The 19,256-nt window shown below is 51.1% G+C and overlaps 2 protein-coding genes across 2 annotated transcripts; both read right to left on the bottom strand.

The window, feature by feature from the left end:
* Positions 1 to 739: 739 nt before the first annotated feature.
* SAR1A (secretion associated Ras related GTPase 1A) lies at positions 740 to 5,429 on the bottom strand. Its single transcript, XM_058028997.1, has 7 exons — positions 5,366 to 5,429; positions 4,934 to 5,008; positions 4,018 to 4,137; positions 3,542 to 3,607; positions 3,046 to 3,149; positions 2,486 to 2,617; positions 740 to 1,740 (listed from the first exon to the last, which is right to left on the bottom strand). Exons 2-7 carry the CDS (start codon positions 4,989 to 4,991, stop codon positions 1,624 to 1,626), a joined length of 597 nt encoding a protein of 198 aa, XP_057884980.1. The 5' UTR covers positions 4,992 to 5,008; positions 5,366 to 5,429; the 3' UTR covers positions 740 to 1,623.
* Positions 5,430 to 6,391: 962 nt separating this feature from the next.
* On the bottom strand, positions 6,392 to 18,619 carry PPA1 (inorganic pyrophosphatase 1). Its single transcript, XM_058029318.1, has 11 exons — positions 18,527 to 18,619; positions 18,340 to 18,404; positions 14,887 to 14,940; positions 13,580 to 13,699; positions 11,837 to 11,923; positions 11,446 to 11,572; positions 10,456 to 10,583; positions 8,988 to 9,073; positions 8,716 to 8,785; positions 7,630 to 7,669; positions 6,392 to 6,723 (listed from the first exon to the last, which is right to left on the bottom strand). Exons 1-11 carry the CDS (start codon positions 18,588 to 18,590, stop codon positions 6,692 to 6,694), a joined length of 873 nt encoding a protein of 290 aa, XP_057885301.1. The 5' UTR covers positions 18,591 to 18,619; the 3' UTR covers positions 6,392 to 6,691.
* Positions 18,620 to 19,256: the final 637 nt, after the last annotated feature.

The following is a 19,256-nucleotide window of genomic DNA, read 5'->3' as shown; positions in this document are numbered from 1 at the left end:
GACATCAGGGGTGCCCGCTCGGAGCCCTCCCTCGGCCTCTGCGAGAACGGGGACCGGCGGTGCGCCCCTCGGCCCCCAGGGCCCAGCGCTGCCCCTCGGGACACCGGCTCAGGCCCCCCTTCCCCGGGACCCTCGGCCCGGACACCCCACGGGCCTGCTCGGTTCCCACCTCACCCGCAGCACGAACGAGTACCAAACCTTTATTTCCAACAGAGGTACCGGGACCGGGAGAATCCCTTTGGGAGAGCTGAAATCCCCCCGGATACCGGGAGGCAGAGCCAAAGCCTCCCGTTCCCGTTTCCCCCAGCCCCTTCCTGGCTGCCTGGGCTCGGTGTGGGTTCGTCACACCAAGAGCAAAGCCCCTGCAAGCCATGAGCTCTCCCTGCTTGCCAGCCCAGAGGCAAGCGGCTCCTCCATCCTGCCTCAGTTTCCCTCTCTGGCTGCACCACACAGGTCACAGAACCATGGAATCACTGAATGAATATCCTGATTGGAAGCGACAAGGATTGAGTCCAGCTCCTGGCCCTGCACAGGACAGCCCCAAGAATCCCACCCTGTGCCTGACAGCCTTGTCCAAAGGCTCCTGGAACTCTGTGGCTGGTGTTCTGATGGCCCCAAGGCCCAGCAAACACCAAGCCAGACTGAGGCTCGTTGCCCCTTCAGAGGAGAAAGACATGTCTTTATTGAACTGAAAATGAGTGCCAGACAGCAATGAAAACTCAGACAAAAAAAAAAAAAGTCTGTTGAGAGTATAAAAGAAACCGGTTTAGTCTACATTAATCACCTCATGATATGCAAATGTCAAACACTTCCATGCTACAGCCACCTAACAGCTCCGTGGTTCGTACTGGGATGGCGTGGCCAGAGGAGCCTCGATGGAGGGTCTGGCCTGAGGGGAACCAGGCAGCCCCTTCCCACTGCACACCACCCCCAACACCTGCACCAGGTGCTCCTCCCCAACTAGGAAAAAAAAATAAAATAAAAACCCCTGTAAACTAAAGAAGCTGGGATTGCACACCTCAGTCCCAACGGCAGCTCGCCGTCGTCGGTCAGCGTGACACAGCACAGCCACCCTACAGCTCAGTTAAGCCCAAATGCTATGTTTATTGAGGACTTCTAATATCGTGATACCTTGCTTCAGTAATTTGTGAAATACCTAAATACCGTTAAATATATTCTTAAAAAACCCTAAACCAGACTCTGGACTAAACAAGATGAACGTTAAACTAAAAAGTTAGAAGGGACGCCATTTACATTAACACTTTCTTTAAAAAATATAATTGCTTTTTTCCTTTTCTGGTTGTTTGTTTGTTTGTTTGTTTTTGAAGTCAATTGACCACAGTGGTGAGACGTGCTCTCTTTTTCAGCTGTTACACTGCAGCGTGCAGAGTTTTGCCTTCCCAGGCTGGAGCAGCCCCGCTGTCACCCCACTGGCAGGGACAACCCAGGGACGGCGCTGCCTCCGGAAAAGAGCGGTGTCACCACTGTGCCATAGGGGCAGCTGGAAACCAGGAGTCTCTTGGGCAACGCCAGGAAAGCCTTCCATGTTCTAATAGAAAAGTCCATAGGAAGCTGAAGTGAACAGGATCAGTCCAGAGGAGTTGACTCTCGCGTCCGTGGGCGTCAGTCGATGTACTGCGATAGCCAGCGGAAGCCCTCGCCGTAGCCTTGCCTCTTGAGCACGCTGCACATGAACACCTCCATGGGGCGCGCGTTCAGCTCCTTCAGCGGCACGTTTCCCTGGGGAAATCCACACTGGAGTCACACCTGCAGCCTGCTGCCCTCGGGGGAGCCCAGCGAGCCACAGCATCAGGGCAGCTCCTCTCGCCGGCCCCGTGTGTGTGTGTGTGTGTGTGCTGCATTTTGGACAATCCCGGCGGCCTCAGGGCAGCCTCAGAGCTTTGGGCTGGCAGGGACCTTAAAAATCACCTCATTCCACCCCACTGCCTGGTCCCACTGTCCCAGGGAGCTCCAAGCCCTGCCCAGCCTGGCCTTGAACACTGCCAGGGATCCAGGGGCAGCCCCAGCTGCTGTGCCAGGGTATCACCCCAGGGGTATATGTACAGAGCACAAACAGGACGGGACTGCTGTGGAACGTGCCTCGAGCTGTTTTTCTGCTGACCAATCTCATGGCTACTGCTTAGTCCTAATCACAGTTCTGCTGTCTCTGAGGCCTGCCTTTTGCAGCATTCCCAAAACCCTCTGCTTCTGTGGATTCCCACACCAGGGCCTGCCCACCCTCACAGGAAGAATCTCTTCCCAATTTCCCATCTGAGCCTGCCCTCTGGCAGTGGGAAGCCAGTCCTTCTTGTCCCACCACTCCACAGCTCCCAAACAGTCCCTCTCTCCTGGCCTCCCTTCAGGCGCACCATCATTATTATCATTGATTAACCTGGACCAATTAATGGACAAATTCCCATCAATCCCAGCCGGATCAGGGCTCAATCCAAGGAAGCAGCCAAGGCAAGGTGTGGACGGCTCCTACCTTGCCTGTGGTCTGTCCGTAGAGCCCGAAGATCTCCCGCAGTTTCTCCTCGCTGATGGCCTCTGGTCTGTCGATTTTGTTCCCCAGGATAAGGATTGGCACGTTGGATATTGTCTCGTCTGTCATCAATGCCTGCGTGCAAGAGCCAACAAGAGTTGAGCAGGGAGGTGGAAAAAGGAGTCCTTGCCTGAAGGAAATGGTTTTGTTTGAGCTCTGGGACCAACAAGGGCTCGTTTCTGGGGCTTCCAGACTCCACAGGATCCCTGCAGCTGGAAAATCCCTCCCAGCCCACGGAGTCCCAGCTGTGCCCAGCCCAGAGCACTGAGTGCCACCTCCAGCCCATCCTGGGACACCCCCAAAGCTCCCTGGGCAGCCCCTGCCAAGGCCTGAGCAGCCTCTCCATGCAGGAATTCCTGCTGCTGGCCAAGCTGAGCCTCCCCTGAACCCAAGTGGCCAGAGCAAGGACACCCAGGCTCCTCCAGCTCTGGGAGAGATGGCTGTTATCCATAATTCAGCTGATCAGAGGGGCTGGAGAAGGGAAAGAAGGGAAGTGCATTTACATTAAGCTCAACTTTGGATTCCATAAGCCGTGAGTGATCTGCACAGTCCACCAGGAACACAATCCCATTGATGGCAGGCAGGTAGTTCTTCCAGACCCGGCGAGCTGGAAAACACAGGGGACAAACACAGCCCTGTGAAATCCCCACACAGGGAAAAATCCACCAAACCTCAGCAAGCACGGCTGCCTTTTTAGCCAGGCTGCCTTCCTTCCAGTAGTTCTGTGTATAAAAGGGCACAAAACCTGTGTTTAAAACTTCTAGAAAGTGCAGAAATAAAAATCCAGCAATTATCCAAACTAAATTATATCTGAGTCCTCCACAGCTAAAAATACTTCAGGCAGCAGGGCAAGAACTGGCAGCATTTCCTTCCCAGCAATCCTATAGCCAGGAGGCTGCTTCCACGTGTTGTTCCATAAATAAGTCCAGGCAACAAACAATTAGGCACCGCTAATTGCTGACACCCTCAGGATCAATTTTTGGTCATTTTTTTCCTTACCTTGTTCGTGTCCACCCAGATCAAAAGTCGTGAAGGTCATTCCAGCAATCGTCAGCTCCTCTGATGCTGAAATGGAAAGCACAGGTGGGACCCAGGAAAACAGGGAAGTTGTGACAGACAGAATTTCTTGGGTGTCACACACACTCCTCTAGCAAGGAATTCCCTGAACTTCCTGGGGAATTCAGGAGCACCTTCCCAAAATCATGAGTGGCAGAAAATAATTCCTCCTGCTTCCCACTGAAGCTTCAATTATTATCCTTCTTTTCATTATGAAAATATTCCCTTTTTCTTAATAGCACCACACTGGTTGTTGGGCATTTCTAGAGAGGAAAACACAGAACTTGAGCTGCACTGTGGTTCCCCAAGCTGAAGTGGATCTGAGACCCTCACATCCCCCAGGCAGAGCTCCCTCCTCCACTGTGCCCCCCAATTCCAGAGGCAAAGCCACACCAGGAGGCTTTTCCCAGGACACTTACTGGGATGTAGCGTGGGGACGTGCTGGCCCAGCCTGTCATCCTTGAGCATGTGCAGCAGAGTGGTTTTCCCTGCATTATCCAAGCCCAGGAACACCAGCTTTCCAGACTTCTTGTACAAACCTGCCAGCAGGAGGAAGAAAGCAAGAGGAGAACTCCAGCGGGCTCACCCGGAATGCCACGCTGCTTTTTTTGGGGAAAGCCTTTCCCAGAGCTCTGCTGCCACCTGTGCACACTCCAGGGGCAGCAGGGAACACACACACACAGCTCAAACAGCCTTTTCCCAGGGCATGTTTACAGCAATGGCCATCTCCTGAGCTCCTGCTCCATTCTTTCCTCCATCCCAGCAGTGTGCAGCACAGCATTAAGGATCAGTCTGTCCCCTCAAAAGATGTGAGAACTGAACAAACTCATAAAAGAACAGCAGTGAGCTCTCCAGGAAAATGTGCAAAGCAGGGAACAGTGAGCTGTCTTCTTGGCATAAACTGATTTTTGTCCTGTCTGCCAGAGGAAAGCTCCCACAGGTTTCCAATAGGGCTTTTTCTCACCCCGTCCCTTATCCTCCCTTCAAGAGGGGATCAGGAGAATGTGCACCCCATCCTCCAGCAGGGAGTTCCACTGGAATCCAGGACTCTGGAAGGAGGATGAGGAGGATGGGGTTCCCTCCCTGGCGAGGCAGCACCTCTGCCTGGGGCAGGACAGACTTCCAAAGGGCAACAGAAACACTGAGTGGGAACCCAACACCCCTAAATACCCCCAAAGTTTCTCTGCACCGGTGTAAAAGCCCCTTTATAGACAGAGAGCTGCCTCAGCAGACCGTGCATGGCCAGAGCTGCCGCTCACCCCCCAGCCCCGGCGCTTATGGGGTGCAGGCGGCGGGAGAGGCCAAACCCACCCCGAGGGGGCTGCCAGGCATTACCTAGGAACTGCAGGACGCTGCTGAAGCCGTTGTAGAGCCATTCGAAGATGAAAGACATCTCTGGAAACAAAATGCCTGCGGGGGACAAACCCCGAAGCCCGAGTTAGGAAGGGTGCGTGCCCAAAGGCGCCGCGGGCAAGGGGGCGCGGGACGGGCACCGGGGGTCCCGGGAACGGGAGGGGTCGGGGGGAGCGGGGGTGGAGGAGACCGGGGATGGGGGGCACCGGGTGAGGGCACCGGGTGAGGGCACCGGGTGAGGGGCACCGGCCTCAAGGGCGGGCGGCGCGGCCTGGCCCCCGCCCCGCCCCCGCTCTGCCTGCGTGTCACCCCCCGCGCCGCCGCCGCCCCTCTCCCGGGCCCGCCAGGCGGCCGCCGCCCCGCCGAGCGCCCCGCCGGGCCCGCACGGCCCGCACGGCCGCCGCCGCCGCTCACCCCCGGCTGCCCCCGGGCCGCCGCCGCCGCCGCCACCGAGTCCCGTCCGCGGCCGCCGCCAGCGCCCCGCCGGAAACGCGTCAGCGCGCGCCCCGCCCGCTTCCGGCCCCGCTGGCCCCGCGCGCCGGCGGCGGCGGCGGGCGGCACCGGGAGGCCGCGGGTTCGAGACCGGCCCCGGGCGGGAGGGACCCGGTGTCCGCTGCTCCCGGGAGCTCCCGGCTGGACACGAGCGGGGATTTATCCATGGAAAGGGTGACGGGACACCGAGTGGGCAGTGAGCAGCCCCGGAGCTCTCGGGACCAAGGTGGGGAACCCATCACAGGCTGGACTCCGCGAGCTCCGGTCTTCTCCAGCCTCAGGGTTCTGTGATTTTGGGAGCCCTCAGCTCCAGGGAGGGAGAGTGTGAAAAATGCGTATTTTGTGATTGCCTTTTTGCAAATATTCAAATGAATATTATGTGCGTTATGTTAGAAAGTTATGCTGTATTAATTTTCTTAAGAACTGTGTTAAATCTAGTTTTAGGTTATAACATAATGTTAAAATAGAAACTATGCTATGTAAGATACTTTTTTTAAAGGGCTTGCACTGAGATAGCAGCCACAGGACACCTGAATCTTTCAAAGAGAATTTATTGCTTCATTATTGAGTTCTTCCTGCCTGCTCAGCCCTGAAGACACTGTCAGGATTCAGAGGAAGAAGCTGACACTGCCCAGACAGAATCCTGTGCTTGAATGGAATTTATGCATCATGGATGAGGTGTAGGAATATGCAACAGGCTGTTGCTTTTAAGGGTTAATCCTCTGTTAATGTGGGGCCTTTTTTGGGCTTATTTTGCCCAGAAAGAGGTACCGGGGACTGTCTGTAACTCTTTGTTTTTATTGTCTCGTATTGTCCTAATCCAAATTGTCCAAATTATTATTACTCTAATTATATTACTAATTTTATAACCATTTTATTACTATTAAACTTGTAAAATTTTAAAACCAAGTGATTGGTGTTTTTCACAGAGAGGCAGTCCCAGAGCACTGGGTTTCAGTAGTTTTTTATTTCTAGCATCCATACACACCCCAGGTGAGGGATCTCCTGTCATGACTTAGAGCACACCACGAGACTGTGCACAAAACAGGGTGTTTGGATTTCATAAATTATTTCTTCCAGCCTCCACCAGGCCTCAGCAGACACGTCACTGCTAGGTATGGAATTCTAATCAGCAAAGTTACAGGCAAGGTCTTCTTGCTGACACTGAAGCTATTTTTCTGGTCTATTCCTGCGTGAGGCAGCTCCTCGGTGGGAAGGACACAGCTGTCTCACCACCATCCTCAGGACTTAGTTCTTCTGGTAGTAGAACCATTTGTCAACTGTGTGGGGCAGAGAAAAGGAGGGGGTTAGTCCCTGTGAGCCACCCAGTTATTAAGCAGTTACGTGGCAGTGTGTGTGTGTGTCACTCCAGCTCAGGGCCTTCCCCTGCTCCTGGCAGCAGCTCCTCAGCACAGCAAACAGGCTCTGGCACAACCCTGTTTATGAGGATTTGTTTTCCCAGGGCAGTCAGCCTTGCTCAGGCTGCCATCAGGAGCATCCATGACTTGGTGCAGGCAAGGACAGCAAGCCAGGCTTCCCTCTGGCTCAGCTGAGTCAGGGAGGCAAAGCCTCCAACTCCCATGCCCACATGGGAGACACACATTTTTAATAAAATAATAAACCTCCACAGGTTTATTCCCCATGAAGGGATTGGAAGAGTCAGCCCAGCTCCTCTTTCTGCTCCCAACACCACCCTCAGCTGCAGCACCATCCAGGTTTAGCTCAGCCCCTCATTCTCCTGGCTACAGCACCATCCAGGTTTAGCTCAGCCCCTCATTTTCCTGGCTCCAGCACCATCCAAGTTTAATTCAGACCCTCATTTTCCTGGTACAGAACCATCCAGGTTTAGCTCAGCCCCTCATTTTCCTGGTACAGCACCATCCAGGTTTAGCTCAGCCCCTCATTTTCCTGGTACAGCACCATCCAGGTTTAGCTCAGCCCCTCATTTTCCTGGTACAGCAACATCCAGGTTTAGCTCAGCCCCTCATTCTCCTGGCTGCAGCACCATCCAGGTTTAGCTCAGCCCCTCATTTTCCTGGCTCCAGCACCATCCAAGTTTAATTCAGACCCTCATTTTCCTGGTACAGAACCATCCAGGTTTAGCTCAGCCCCTCATTTTCCCAAGGACAGCTCCCCTGAGGAAGCCCCTGCTCCATGCTGGGGTCTCAGGGGGGTTTTGGGCTCACCTTCAGGTGGGATGGGGCTGGCAGCTTTACACGGCGGTGCCTGAAACAAGAAGGGTGTTTGTCATCAGAGACCAGAGGTGTCCTTCACTCTCCACACAGCATTTAGGGCTGCACAAATCTTTCCTGAGCACCCTCTGAGCCCCTGTGGCAGCTGGGGGGGAACAACTGAGCTCCCATACAGTGTCCTGTCGTTCCTGGAGCCTCCCCATTCCAGGGATGCCTCAGGGGCTCAGCTCCAGGGCCACTCCCAGCACAAGCAGCTCCCACTCCAGACCCTACACAGGTGCAGGCAGCTGCTTTATTTTTAAACCTACAACATTGGTTTAAAAATATGGGGGAACAGAGGCATGAAGGGCTCTCTGAGAACTCCTCTGAAGAGCTTTCCCTGGTTTTCAACAACTCAAAACAGAGAAAATCCCTGTCTGGTGACACAACCTCCATGAGGGCTTTAAAAAACCTCACTGAGACCCCTAATTGGGACAGCATCACTTAAGAAAAATACACAATTGCTTTAAAGGTCTTCCCAAGGCTACAGAGAGACTCAGGTTTCCAGTTATGAAAGGGATGCAAGATTTGCATTTTGATTTTCCTGTCCCCTCCCTCTAAGCCCTTTCAGGTTGCCAACAGCAGTACTCTTCAAGCCCAGGGAGACACAATTAATTCCTGAGGCTGGACAGGAGAACTACACCAGGAATGTCAAGCTCTTCATCCTGAAACTGCAAAATCCCTGGGGAATTGGACTCTCTTTTCTCAGAGGGAGACCTGCACTGTGAAGCTCTTGGAAGCCCAAACATGAAAACCCTCTCAGAACAGCTGACAGCCAAGCTACAGCTCAGAAGTTTAACCCTCCATGCAAACTCCATTTGGAATTCCATCTCTTGGGTGACTAAGGGCAGGGAGAAGCCTCCGGGGGAATGTCTGGTTGGCTCCACATCCATCCTGTTTAACCAGAAGCAGGTGTTCAGCCACACAAAACAATCTGAGCATGCCATGTGCCATCCACACAGACAGGACAGCTCACCACACAAATTGCACTGTTTTCCCTGATAACAACACCAGGATTTGGCCACTCAAACTGGTACTCACTGCATCCACAGTAGCTTTTGCACAGTCTTGACTACAGCAGAAGGGGCTCTCAGACACTGTCAGGTTGGTGCTGGAAGACATTGGGCACTTGTGAGAGGTGCAAGCCCAGCCTCCCCCCAGGAGCAGTAAATAATGGAATATTAAGGCTCTCAGCTGCCAGGTGGAGGGGGAAGGCAGCCAGCAGCTCACAGAAAGCACAGCACCCCTCAGGAAGGGATGTTCCAGGGTTTTTAGCTCAGGGAATAGGAAGGGGCACACAAGCATTGACCTACCAGTTGATCTCCCCTCCATCAGTTCTCTTTGTTATTAAAGCTTTCCAGTGTTCATGGGTGCCTTTGATGACATCCAGGGCAAAATCCTGAAGTTGGAGATGAGAACAAACATGTTGTGTGGAAGCACCAGACCACCTTCTGCAGACCATCACTCACAAGGAGCTGATGTTAGGCAGCTCTGGAAGGGGCTGGAAGAAACCTCTTCCCCTCCAGTGCTGTTCAGGAAGAGCAGAAACTCCCAGCACACAACAGCTGAAACAACCAGGACTGCGCAGCAGAATTGTTTTGCTTTCAAGATGGGAGGATCTGCCAAGGTCACAGAGGGAGCTTGGGGCCAAAAGAAACCGAACAGAGTCTGGGGCCAGTGCTCCATTCTAGAAGCACCTCCACCCTGCTGCTCCTCCCACTGGCTTTGTCTCCAGCAGCTGCTGATCCAGGCCTGGCCAGGAGCTCCCTGCACTCCAGCAAACAATTCAGAGCAGCAGGAAGAGACATGCAGCTGAGCTGGCTTTGCAACTACTTAAAACTCCATTTGTTTCCAGGCAGATCAAGCTCTTCCCTTAAAAAGGAGCAATATATGCTCAAGCATTAACCTGTCAGCTGGAGAAGGAAACACACAGTTCATTGCTGGTGTGAACACCAGCACTAAATATCCTGGTTTGATACCAAAGAGAGCCAAATAAAACACTGCAGAGCATGTCTGAGGTTCTTTATCCTGATTTTCCAGTTTCCTTGATGGGTTTTACCCATCCTGAGGGGCAGCAAGGTGTTCCAGCCTGACCAGCCTAGTGCTGTGCTACAGCCAAAGGGGACAAGTCCTTCATGGCTTCCATTTTCTGTTCCAGAGGGCTTTGGGAAGAGCTCCCCTCCTCTGCAGCACCTCTGGAGCCCTGGGAGTGGGGTCACCTCACTAAACCCTGCCTGGCACTCCAGTAAGGGCAGGAGTGAGGACACCAGAACAGGATTCCACCTGCTCAGGAGCAGTAACTTATCTGATCCAACCCAGAGAAGAGGCAGAGCGCTGCCAAGGCAGAGCCTTACTCACAGGGTGTGAGGGAACACTTCATGCCTGAAGGAAGAAGTGTTTTAACTCCTCAGTTGAGTTTAACTTGCACCAGGTTGCAGTGGAACAAAGCCAATGGGTAAGGGAGGCAAAGGGTGATGCCAAGCTGCCTTTGCTCCAGAGCTGGAGCAAACAAACCTGGTGTTTTCCACCTGGTCCTGACACCAAGGCTCCCAGCCCTGAAGTGATCCCACATGAAAAAAATATTCAACAACACCACGGTGATAACCCCAGGCATTTTTTTTCTGGTATCCCTGCACTCATTAGGCTGGAAAAAAACCAGCAGGATGAACTGAAATCAACTCCCAGCAACCCCATAAAAATCCATTCTCTCAGCACCTCACTCGTGTCCCCACCCAGCCTGAGCTCAGCTTTGGGACTCTGTGCACAGGAAGGTGATCCTACCTTGCCTTTGAATTCCCCATTAAAGGCAAACTGGTTTTCTGGCTTGCCATCAGGTACTTTGTATCTTCTGAACCAGTCCACGGTAGCTTCTAAGTATCCAGGCTTCATCCTCCTGACATCCTCGATGTCTGGCAGGGGACAGGGTTTGTCAGCCAGAAACAGCATGCAGTGAATTACAGAATTTAGGTGGCTCTGCTGAGTTGTTCTGGGCTGTGCCTCTTTCAGCCCCTCTCTAAGCAGCCTTAGCAATATTTCAGACGGGCTCCCTGAGGTCCCAGTGAGTATCTCCTCAGGGAAGTTAGTGTTTCATCCCCAGGGTGTGTATCCTGTGTCCCCAGGAGCCTGGACACACTTAAACAGCCTGGATTAGGCGCTTGGGGGACAATCCCTTTCCTTGCACTGTGCTGGAATGCCAGGCTGTGCAGAGGAGTGGCCACATAAGACAAACAGCAATGAAATATTTTGCTCCACTGTCGCAGGCATCTTTTTATAAAAAATCCTTTCCTTAGGATCTTTTCCTCCTGAGAATCTGAGAGGCCTCAGGAACAAAATGTAAACAATGGTTATCTGCTGCTGTGGAATGCAACAGGTGCATCTGTGGTTGGTCTCATGTGGTTGTTTATTATTAATGGCCAATCACAGCCCAGCTGGCTTGGAATCTGTCTGAGCCACAAACCTTTGTTATCATTCTTTCTTTTTCTATTCTTAGCTTAGCCATCCTTCTGAGATGAAACATTTTCTTCTATTCTTTTAGTATAGTTTTAATGTAATATATATCATAAAATAATAAATCAAGCCTTCTGAAACATGGAGTCAGATCCTCATCTCTTCCTTCAACATAAGACCCCTGTGAACACAGTCACACTCCAGAATTGTCCTTCCAGCATCACACCTGATTGCCAGCAGGGCACAGAAGGAGCAAACCCTGTCCCCAGCCCCTGCAGGCTCCCAGGGGAGGAAGGGAAGCACTGGAACACCCCCGGAACTCACCATTGTAGCTGGCTGCCTCGGGGTCCTCAACGTTGATAGCAATGACCTTCCAGTCTGTCTCTCCCTCATCGATCAGGGCCAGCGTGCCCAGCACCTTCACTTGGATCACCTCTCCCCTGGAGCACACCTGCCAGGACAAAGGCCCTGCTGTCCATCCTGCACCCAGGGAGAGCAGGACAGGAGGCTGTGCAGGGGCTCAGCAGCAGGCAGCCACCATGAAATGAGCTCTGGCTGTCAGCAGCTCAGCCTCATCTCAGCAGCAATCTCCAGAGGCAGCCGAGGGAAACAGCACATTGTTAAGGGAGGGGAGGTAGGAAATGAATAATGGCCCTGGATAATTGGCTTTGCAGACATTCATTACACATTTCAGGAGTCGTTGAGGATGTGTTACCTTGCTTCCAATCTCGCACACATCAATGGGATCGTTATCTCCACAGCAACCAGTATTTTCATCCTTGTGACTTGGGTCTTCCCAAGTCTGAAAAACAAACCCCAAAACAACACCAAAATCAACCACACATAAGAACCCACAGGTTTAAAGAGGTAGTAAAAAGCAGGTTTATTTTGGGCATGCAAGTTGCCTGGAATAAACAGAGGATGGCCCAGTTCATACCTGCTGCCAGGTCAGGTATTTGGGCTACTGCTTCCCTTGGGCCCGGGAAGTTGGAATTCAAGTTTCCCTTGGGCCTGGGAAGTTGGAATTCAAGTTAAAAGCTCTCATCTTCCACAAGGTAAGCAGCCCCTTCCTACCCCCAAATCCCCTTCCAACAACTTTCCAGACTTCCTCCTCTGTCCCACAGCTGCATAAAGGTGAAGTTCACATCTATAAAGGGCAATTGTTGATTTGGCTTCCTGCCTGTTCCTCTCCGTATTCATTCCTTAGCAGAAGTTTCCTGAACTCCAGATAGCAGGCCAGCAGAGATGGAAGACAGGCAGGGTGTATTGTTTCCCTTTAATTAAACAATTAAAGACACTGTTAACCCTGGAGAAGTGATAAGAATGTGGAGTCCCACTGTGCTCCCCAGTGCATCTCACCCACAGTGGTGAATGCACATTGAAGGACACCACTCCAGAGGCCAATTAATTGACTCCAAGAACAAGAGCTGTGTAAAACATGCTCCTGAACAGGAGTGAAAGGCACTCCATGCCCATTTGCACCATAAGGAACACGTACTCCTAAAGGGATTGAGATATAAAAAGGAATGTTGTTCCCAAAATTCTGTGTACCAGGACAAGCCCAGTGTAGTCAGGACCTTGGGATGTTCAGGAAGTGTTCAGGGAGATGTTCTGACACCTGGGTGGTGCTGTGGGGCCACAAACACAGTCACACTTCTCTAGCAGGAAGTGTTAAGCTCTTGATGCATAAACACCTTTGATCCACAAATACATGACAGGAGCAAAGGCTTCAAAAGACACAAAGAAACAAGCACCAGAACCCATTCAAGCAGGAAACAACTCAACCTGTAAAGCCACGTGGGGAAAGCACTCAACATGTGCTGCTGTCAGGAGCACAAACACCAAACTCAAGAGTGTTTGCCTGTGATCTGACACTCACAGCTAATTTCTCTGCAGGAAACCCCAGCCTCAGAGAACATCACAGGCAAACAGCCTGGTTTGAAGTCCCTCTTTATCTGGCAGCCCACAGCCATTTAGGAGCATTGAGCAGCTGTCACTATCGTGATGCCACCCTGCCAGCTGCTTCTGGGAAAGCACATCTGTGCAGTGCTGGGCGTTGGCAAGAAGAGTCTCCCATAAAGATTCAGCCTCAATCCTGCAGCCTCAGGATAAAGCCTCGTGCTCTGCCAGGCAGGAACTGAAGGCACTGCATGGCCACATGCACCATGACAGCTCCCTAGAGCCACAGGAGGAGCTGCCGAGCTCTGAGCAGCAGCAGCTCCTCCTCAGGGAGCTTGTTTATAACATCAGAGAGAAGCCTAAAACCTGGAATTTCTGCTTAAAAACACCCCTGTTTTCCTGACAGGCTCTGTCCCTCAGCAGGACAACAACCTATCCAGCTGCAAACACCACGCTCCAGACCAGACCCTGTGCTGACCTTTCTGCTCATTAATACAGGCACAGAAACCCTCCCTCCTCCCCACCAGGAGGGATGAGCCACTGGGATAAACCACAGCACCTGTGGGATGGCACCATAATTCCAGATGTAGCCCTTGTGGGGAAACACGTTTGCTACGAAGCGCAGCTTCCCCTTCTTCACATCTTGCTTAATTGGGTTTAAGGGTTCCTTGGTGGAAATCTGAATGAAAAGTAATAAATAAATAACGATAGTTATAATATAAATTAATATAAATTGATTTGATATGATATGATATAATACTGTATTATTATACTGCATTATTTTACTGTATTACATTATATTACGTTATATTACGTCATGTTACGTCATATTATATTATATTATATTATATTATATTATATTATATTATATTATATTATATTATATTATATTATATTATATTATATTATATTATATTATATTATATCATATCATATTATATTATATTATATTATATTGTTATAATATAATATAATATCATATTATATCATATCATATCATATTGTTATGTTACGTTATATTACATTATATTATATTTTTAATTATTATAATATACTATACTACACTATTATATCATATTATAGCATAGTATAGCATATATTTAATTATTACAATATAATATATATAATAGTATATATAATTATATGGTATATACTATTATATAATTATATACTATTATACACTATATATAATAGTATAGTATATAGTAGTATAGTATATAGTATAGTATGTAGTATATACTATTAGTATAATAGTAAATAATTAATTAATTATAGTTAATATAATATAATAAAATAATAATATAATATAATATAATATAATATAATATAATATAATATATGATATGATATGATATGATATGATATAATATAATATATGTAATTATATCATATATAATTATAAAATTATTTTAATATACTATATTATTGTATTATTTATATTACTATAATTATTGTTATATTATATGATATATTATATTGATATAGCTATAAATAAATCCCTATGCTTTACACTTTATGAATAATAAAGTAATTCTCTTTTAATGGAATTGACAAGCCAAGAGACCAGGAGATGATGCTGATGCCAGCAGCAGACATTGAACACCTCCTGTTGCAATGCCATCCCTTGGGATAGGGTTTCCAGCAGACTTACAAGCCTTGGAATCCCATGGGGCTTAGAGCTATAAAACATTGCTTTAATCAGAAGGGAGAACCCCATGGCATTCCAACATCTGCAACCTCAGCCTCCACACCAGACCCCCAGCACCAAGCAGGGACTGAAAGGAGAAGTTAGAAATCGCTCTGATTCTGGAGGCGGATCTGAGGAGGGATTGGCAAACCAAGGATTGGGATGGAGCTGTAAATTACCTCCATTTTAGCATTTGTCCATCGAGGCACCTCCACGACCATGTTGAACACATTCTGAAGGAGGCAGAAGAGCAGTGAGTGGGAAGGAATCTTTTAAACTAGGGAACACATACAGTGAGCACAAAAACCAGCCAGCTTACCTGAAACCATGGTTGTTTTCTGCTTTTTTTTTTCAGTCCTAATTTTGAGACTTTTGATAAAAGTCCTGTAGCCCAGTCAGTCACCTGCCATCACTCCAAGCTGAATCCCACAGAACATCCCAAAGGCCAGACTCAGGCTCCCACACGTTCTCCATCAGCTGCCACCTACAAACATCCCCATCCCATTCCTAGGCTACAGGAACAGGTTAAATCAATGGCAAACAGCTGCATACAAACTACCCTGGACATAACAAAATGGTGTTTGGGCCATATTTATTAAATACAAAGAGCCACTCTGGCCATCCAGAAAAGACAAGACCAACAGGACAAGCCATCTCTTTAATAGTGTGGGTATCCATGACAGCCTTGAATGAGTGAGACCATCACTCCCAAATATTCCAGCCATAATGTAAGGAAGGATGCCCCTTCTCCAGGCTGACACTCCTGCAACAGCAGACCTTGCTAGTGGCATGGAGTGAGGATGAAAACGTGAGGGAGAAATGCAGAACCACATCTCACTGGATCTCATTTACAGGTGACACCTGAAAACATCTCCTGCTGATCCAGCTGGGCTGAGAGCTCAATGTCAGCCTCCTCTCCAGGAAAACAGGCTTTTCCACACCTGAACCTTCACGTCTGCTGTTTGAAGAGATTACGGCTTTTTAACAAAAAGTCAAACCTTGCTCCCTGGCCTGGGCAAGGCTTCTAATCTCCACCTTAAGCAGTATTAGCATGGCAAAGTCCCTGGAACCTGTATTGCCCCATAATTAGATTGATATTGTGCAACAAGTGCTGTTACATCACTGACTCTGCCCACACCCTTCCCCAGCAGAGCTTTATCACAGCCCCTTAATTGCAGGGGGTCACTGCTCATTTGCATTTTGCAGAAAGGCCCAGAACCGGGTTTATTCCTAACTCCAGGGAAGGAATGAGGCAACTGGAACAGGCTGGGCTGGGAGCTTATGGCTTTGCAGGCAGGGAAAGATGACTTGGGGCTGCATCTTTGTAAGGATTGAAGCTCCCCCATGGTCCAACGTGGCTGAAGACACACAGAGAGCAGCTCAAGGTCATCCATTTGCAATGACATAGGTCTGGGTAAGGTCAGCACAGCCCAGCCTGAGCTGAAAAAAACACCCTGCAATCCTCTCAGCGCCTTAGGAGTCTGGGGATAAAGATCAAGGAGCCCAGACAGAGTGGGACAAGCTTTTGCTCTGCATTGTGGCTGGCAGCCCACCTGCTAAGTGATGGGTAAAACTCAGTGCTGAGGCACTCCAGCCACAGAGGGAGCCCCGTGCGAGGGAGCAGCACTATTGTGTAACTGCAGCTTCAGCTATTGGGGCTTTTTTCTCTGAATGACTTGGCACAGAGGTGCTGGCAGCAGCACTGCATGCCTGAGGGCACACCAGCTTCCCCTGTGGAGCACTACCAGGTCAAGGAACTCCCCCTCACCTCTGTACTCACTCCCCTGCTCCTTCCTCCCCTGTTCTGCAGGCACCTGCAAGGTGTGGCATTATCTGGATTTTCCTTGTCTGGGTTACCTGCACTGGGAATTGCTTCCCTACTGAGTCCTGGATGACCACAATCCATTTTTCTCCTCTGTGAAGGCAAAAGCCACTACAGACTTCCCAGAGCACCTCAGGGATCTCCATCACCTTCACCTCAGCAGCTCAGTCAGCTGCTTTCTTGAGGTTCATCTCTCAGCTTTTCTTCCCTTTTTCCTTTCCAGAACCACTCCCCCCCACCTCTGAATTTCAGCTCTCTCCAACAAGTAGCAGTTGCTCCACTACATTTCCCAAGCTGCACAGAATTATAGCCAGAGAAAGGAACAAGCTACATCAGTAAAGGAAACAGAGAGCCTGAGGCACCACTGAAAATACATTAAATGAAAAGTGAAACACAACCATTTTGATTTCCTGAAGCTGGGGCATTTTTTACTCAGAACAGCCCAATTTGCCTAACCACTGGCTGCTAGAAGGATGTGAAAGCCCTGCAGCACTGCAAGGGGCAGGTTCTGCCAGGCAAGAGCTCCCAGGAGATGCTCCAGCAGGAATTTAACCTGCTCCTCTTCACCCTCTGTTCTTTGGCAGATTTTGCTGCAGGCCATACTGCAGCCAAACTCCAAGCCTGAAATACCATGCAGCACCCATAGGAATGGGGGTAGGCATTACAGAAAAAGCAGTTTTCTGCTTAGCTAACCCAAAATGCCTGCATGGGTGAGCTCAAGCCAGCCACTCACATCTCTGACGCAGGAAATGGGAATGAGATCATCCATTCTCTTCTCCTGGATTGCTCCACCCAGGCCAGGATGGAGAGAAACCCATTCCTTGTCGGGTGAGCCTGCCCCAGGGGTCTCAGGCTGCAGGACCCCCACGTCCCCTGGATGTTTCAGGACCCCTGATCCCCTGTGTGTTCCCAGATCCCCTGGACCCTGGGATGTTCCCAGATCCCCTGATCCCCTGTGTGTTCCCAGATCCCCTGGTTCCTTGGATGTTTCAGGACCCCTAGCTCCTGGATGTTCCCAGATCCCCTGGTCCCTTGGATATTCCAGGACCCTTGGTCTCCTGGATGTGTCAGGACCCCTGGACCCCTCCGTGTTCCCAGATCCCCTGAACTCCTGTGTGTTCCTAGATCCCCTGGTTCCCTGTGTGTTCCTAGATCCCTTGGTGCCCTGTGTGTTCCTAGATTCCCTGGAATCTGGGATGTCCCCAGATTCCCTGGTCCCTAGAAGGTTCCCAGATCCCCTTGACCATGGAATGTTCTCAGATCCCCTGATCCCTTGGATATTCCAGGACCCCCTGATCTCCTGGATGGTTCAGGATCCCTGATTCCCTCTGTGTTCCCAGATCCCCTGTATGTTCTCAGATCCCCCGGTCCCTTGGATGTTCCAGGACCCCTGATCCCCTGTGTGTTCCCAGATCCCCTGGTCCCTTGGATGTTTCAGGACTCCTGATCCCCTGTGTGTTCCCAGATCCCCTGGTCCCCTGTGTATTCCCATATTCCCTGGACCCTGGGATGTTCCCAGATCTCCTGATGGCCTGCGTGTTCCTAGATCTCCTGGACGTTTCCAGATCCCCCGGTTCCCTGCGTGCTCCCAGATCCCCGGATCCCCTGTGTGTTCCCAGATCCCCTGGCCCCCAGGATGTTCCAGATCCCCTGTGTGCTCCCAGATCCCCTGGTTCCCTGTGTGTTCCCAGATCCCCATGTCCCCCGCGTGTTCCCAGACCCCCCGATCCCTCGGATGTTCCCGGACCCCGCATCTCCCGGTTGTTTCAGGACTCCCCGATGCCCTGCGTGTCTCCGGACCCGCTCTTACCTTCCCGGCGTCCGCGTACATGGGGATGTCGTGGAAGGGGGAGATGTAGCGCCCGGCGCCATCCTCTGCAAGGCAAGGGGAGGGAGCCCAGTCACACACCGCGGGCACACCTGGGCGGGCTCAGGCGGGCTCCGGCGGGGTGTGAGGGGCCGCGGGGGCGGCGGGGAGCGGCGGGGGCGGCACTCACTGAAGAAGAGCCGGTACTCGGGGCTGTGGGGCCCGGCGCGCTCCTCCACGCCGTACCCCGACATCGCCGCGCACGCGCCCGCGCTCGCCGCCGCCGCCGGGAGGGGGGTGTGTGTGGCGGGGGCACAGCGCGCATGCGCTGCCCGCGCAGCCGGCCCGCCCCGCGCCACGCGGCGCCGCAGGGAACGGGAATGGTCGGTCCCGGTTGGGAATGGTAATTCCCGGTTTGGAATGGTTCTTCCTGGTTTGGGAATGGTTATTCCCGGCTGGGAATGGTCGGTCCCGGTTGGGAATGGTAATTCCCGGTTTGGAATGGTTCTTCCTGGTTTGGGAATGGTTATTCCCGGCTGGGAATGGTCGGTCCCGGTTGGGAATGGTAATTCCCGGTTTGGAATGGTTCTTCCTGGTTTGGGAATGGTTATTCCCGGCTGGGAATGGTCCGCCCTGGTTGGGAATGGTAATTCCCGGTTTGGAATGGTTCTTCCTGGTTTGGGAATGTTTATTCCCGGCTGGGAATGGTCGGTCCCGATTGGGAATGGTAATTCCCGGTTTGGAATGGTTCTTCCTGGTTTGGGAATGGTTATTCCCGGCTGGGAATGGTCGGTCCCGGTTGGGAATGGTAATTCCCGGTTTGGAATGGTTCTTCCTGGTTTGGGAATGGTTATTCCCGGCTGGGAATGGTCCGCCCTGGTTGGGAATGGTAATTCCCGGTTTGGAATGGTTCTTCCTGG

Source organism: Melospiza georgiana, chromosome 8, assembly GCF_028018845.1.
Source record: "Melospiza georgiana isolate bMelGeo1 chromosome 8, bMelGeo1.pri, whole genome shotgun sequence".
In the NCBI taxonomy this organism is placed as follows: domain Eukaryota; kingdom Metazoa; phylum Chordata; class Aves; order Passeriformes; family Passerellidae; genus Melospiza; species Melospiza georgiana.
The sequence above is the reverse complement of the archived record's forward strand: the minus strand, read 5'-3'. Positions and strand labels throughout refer to the sequence as shown.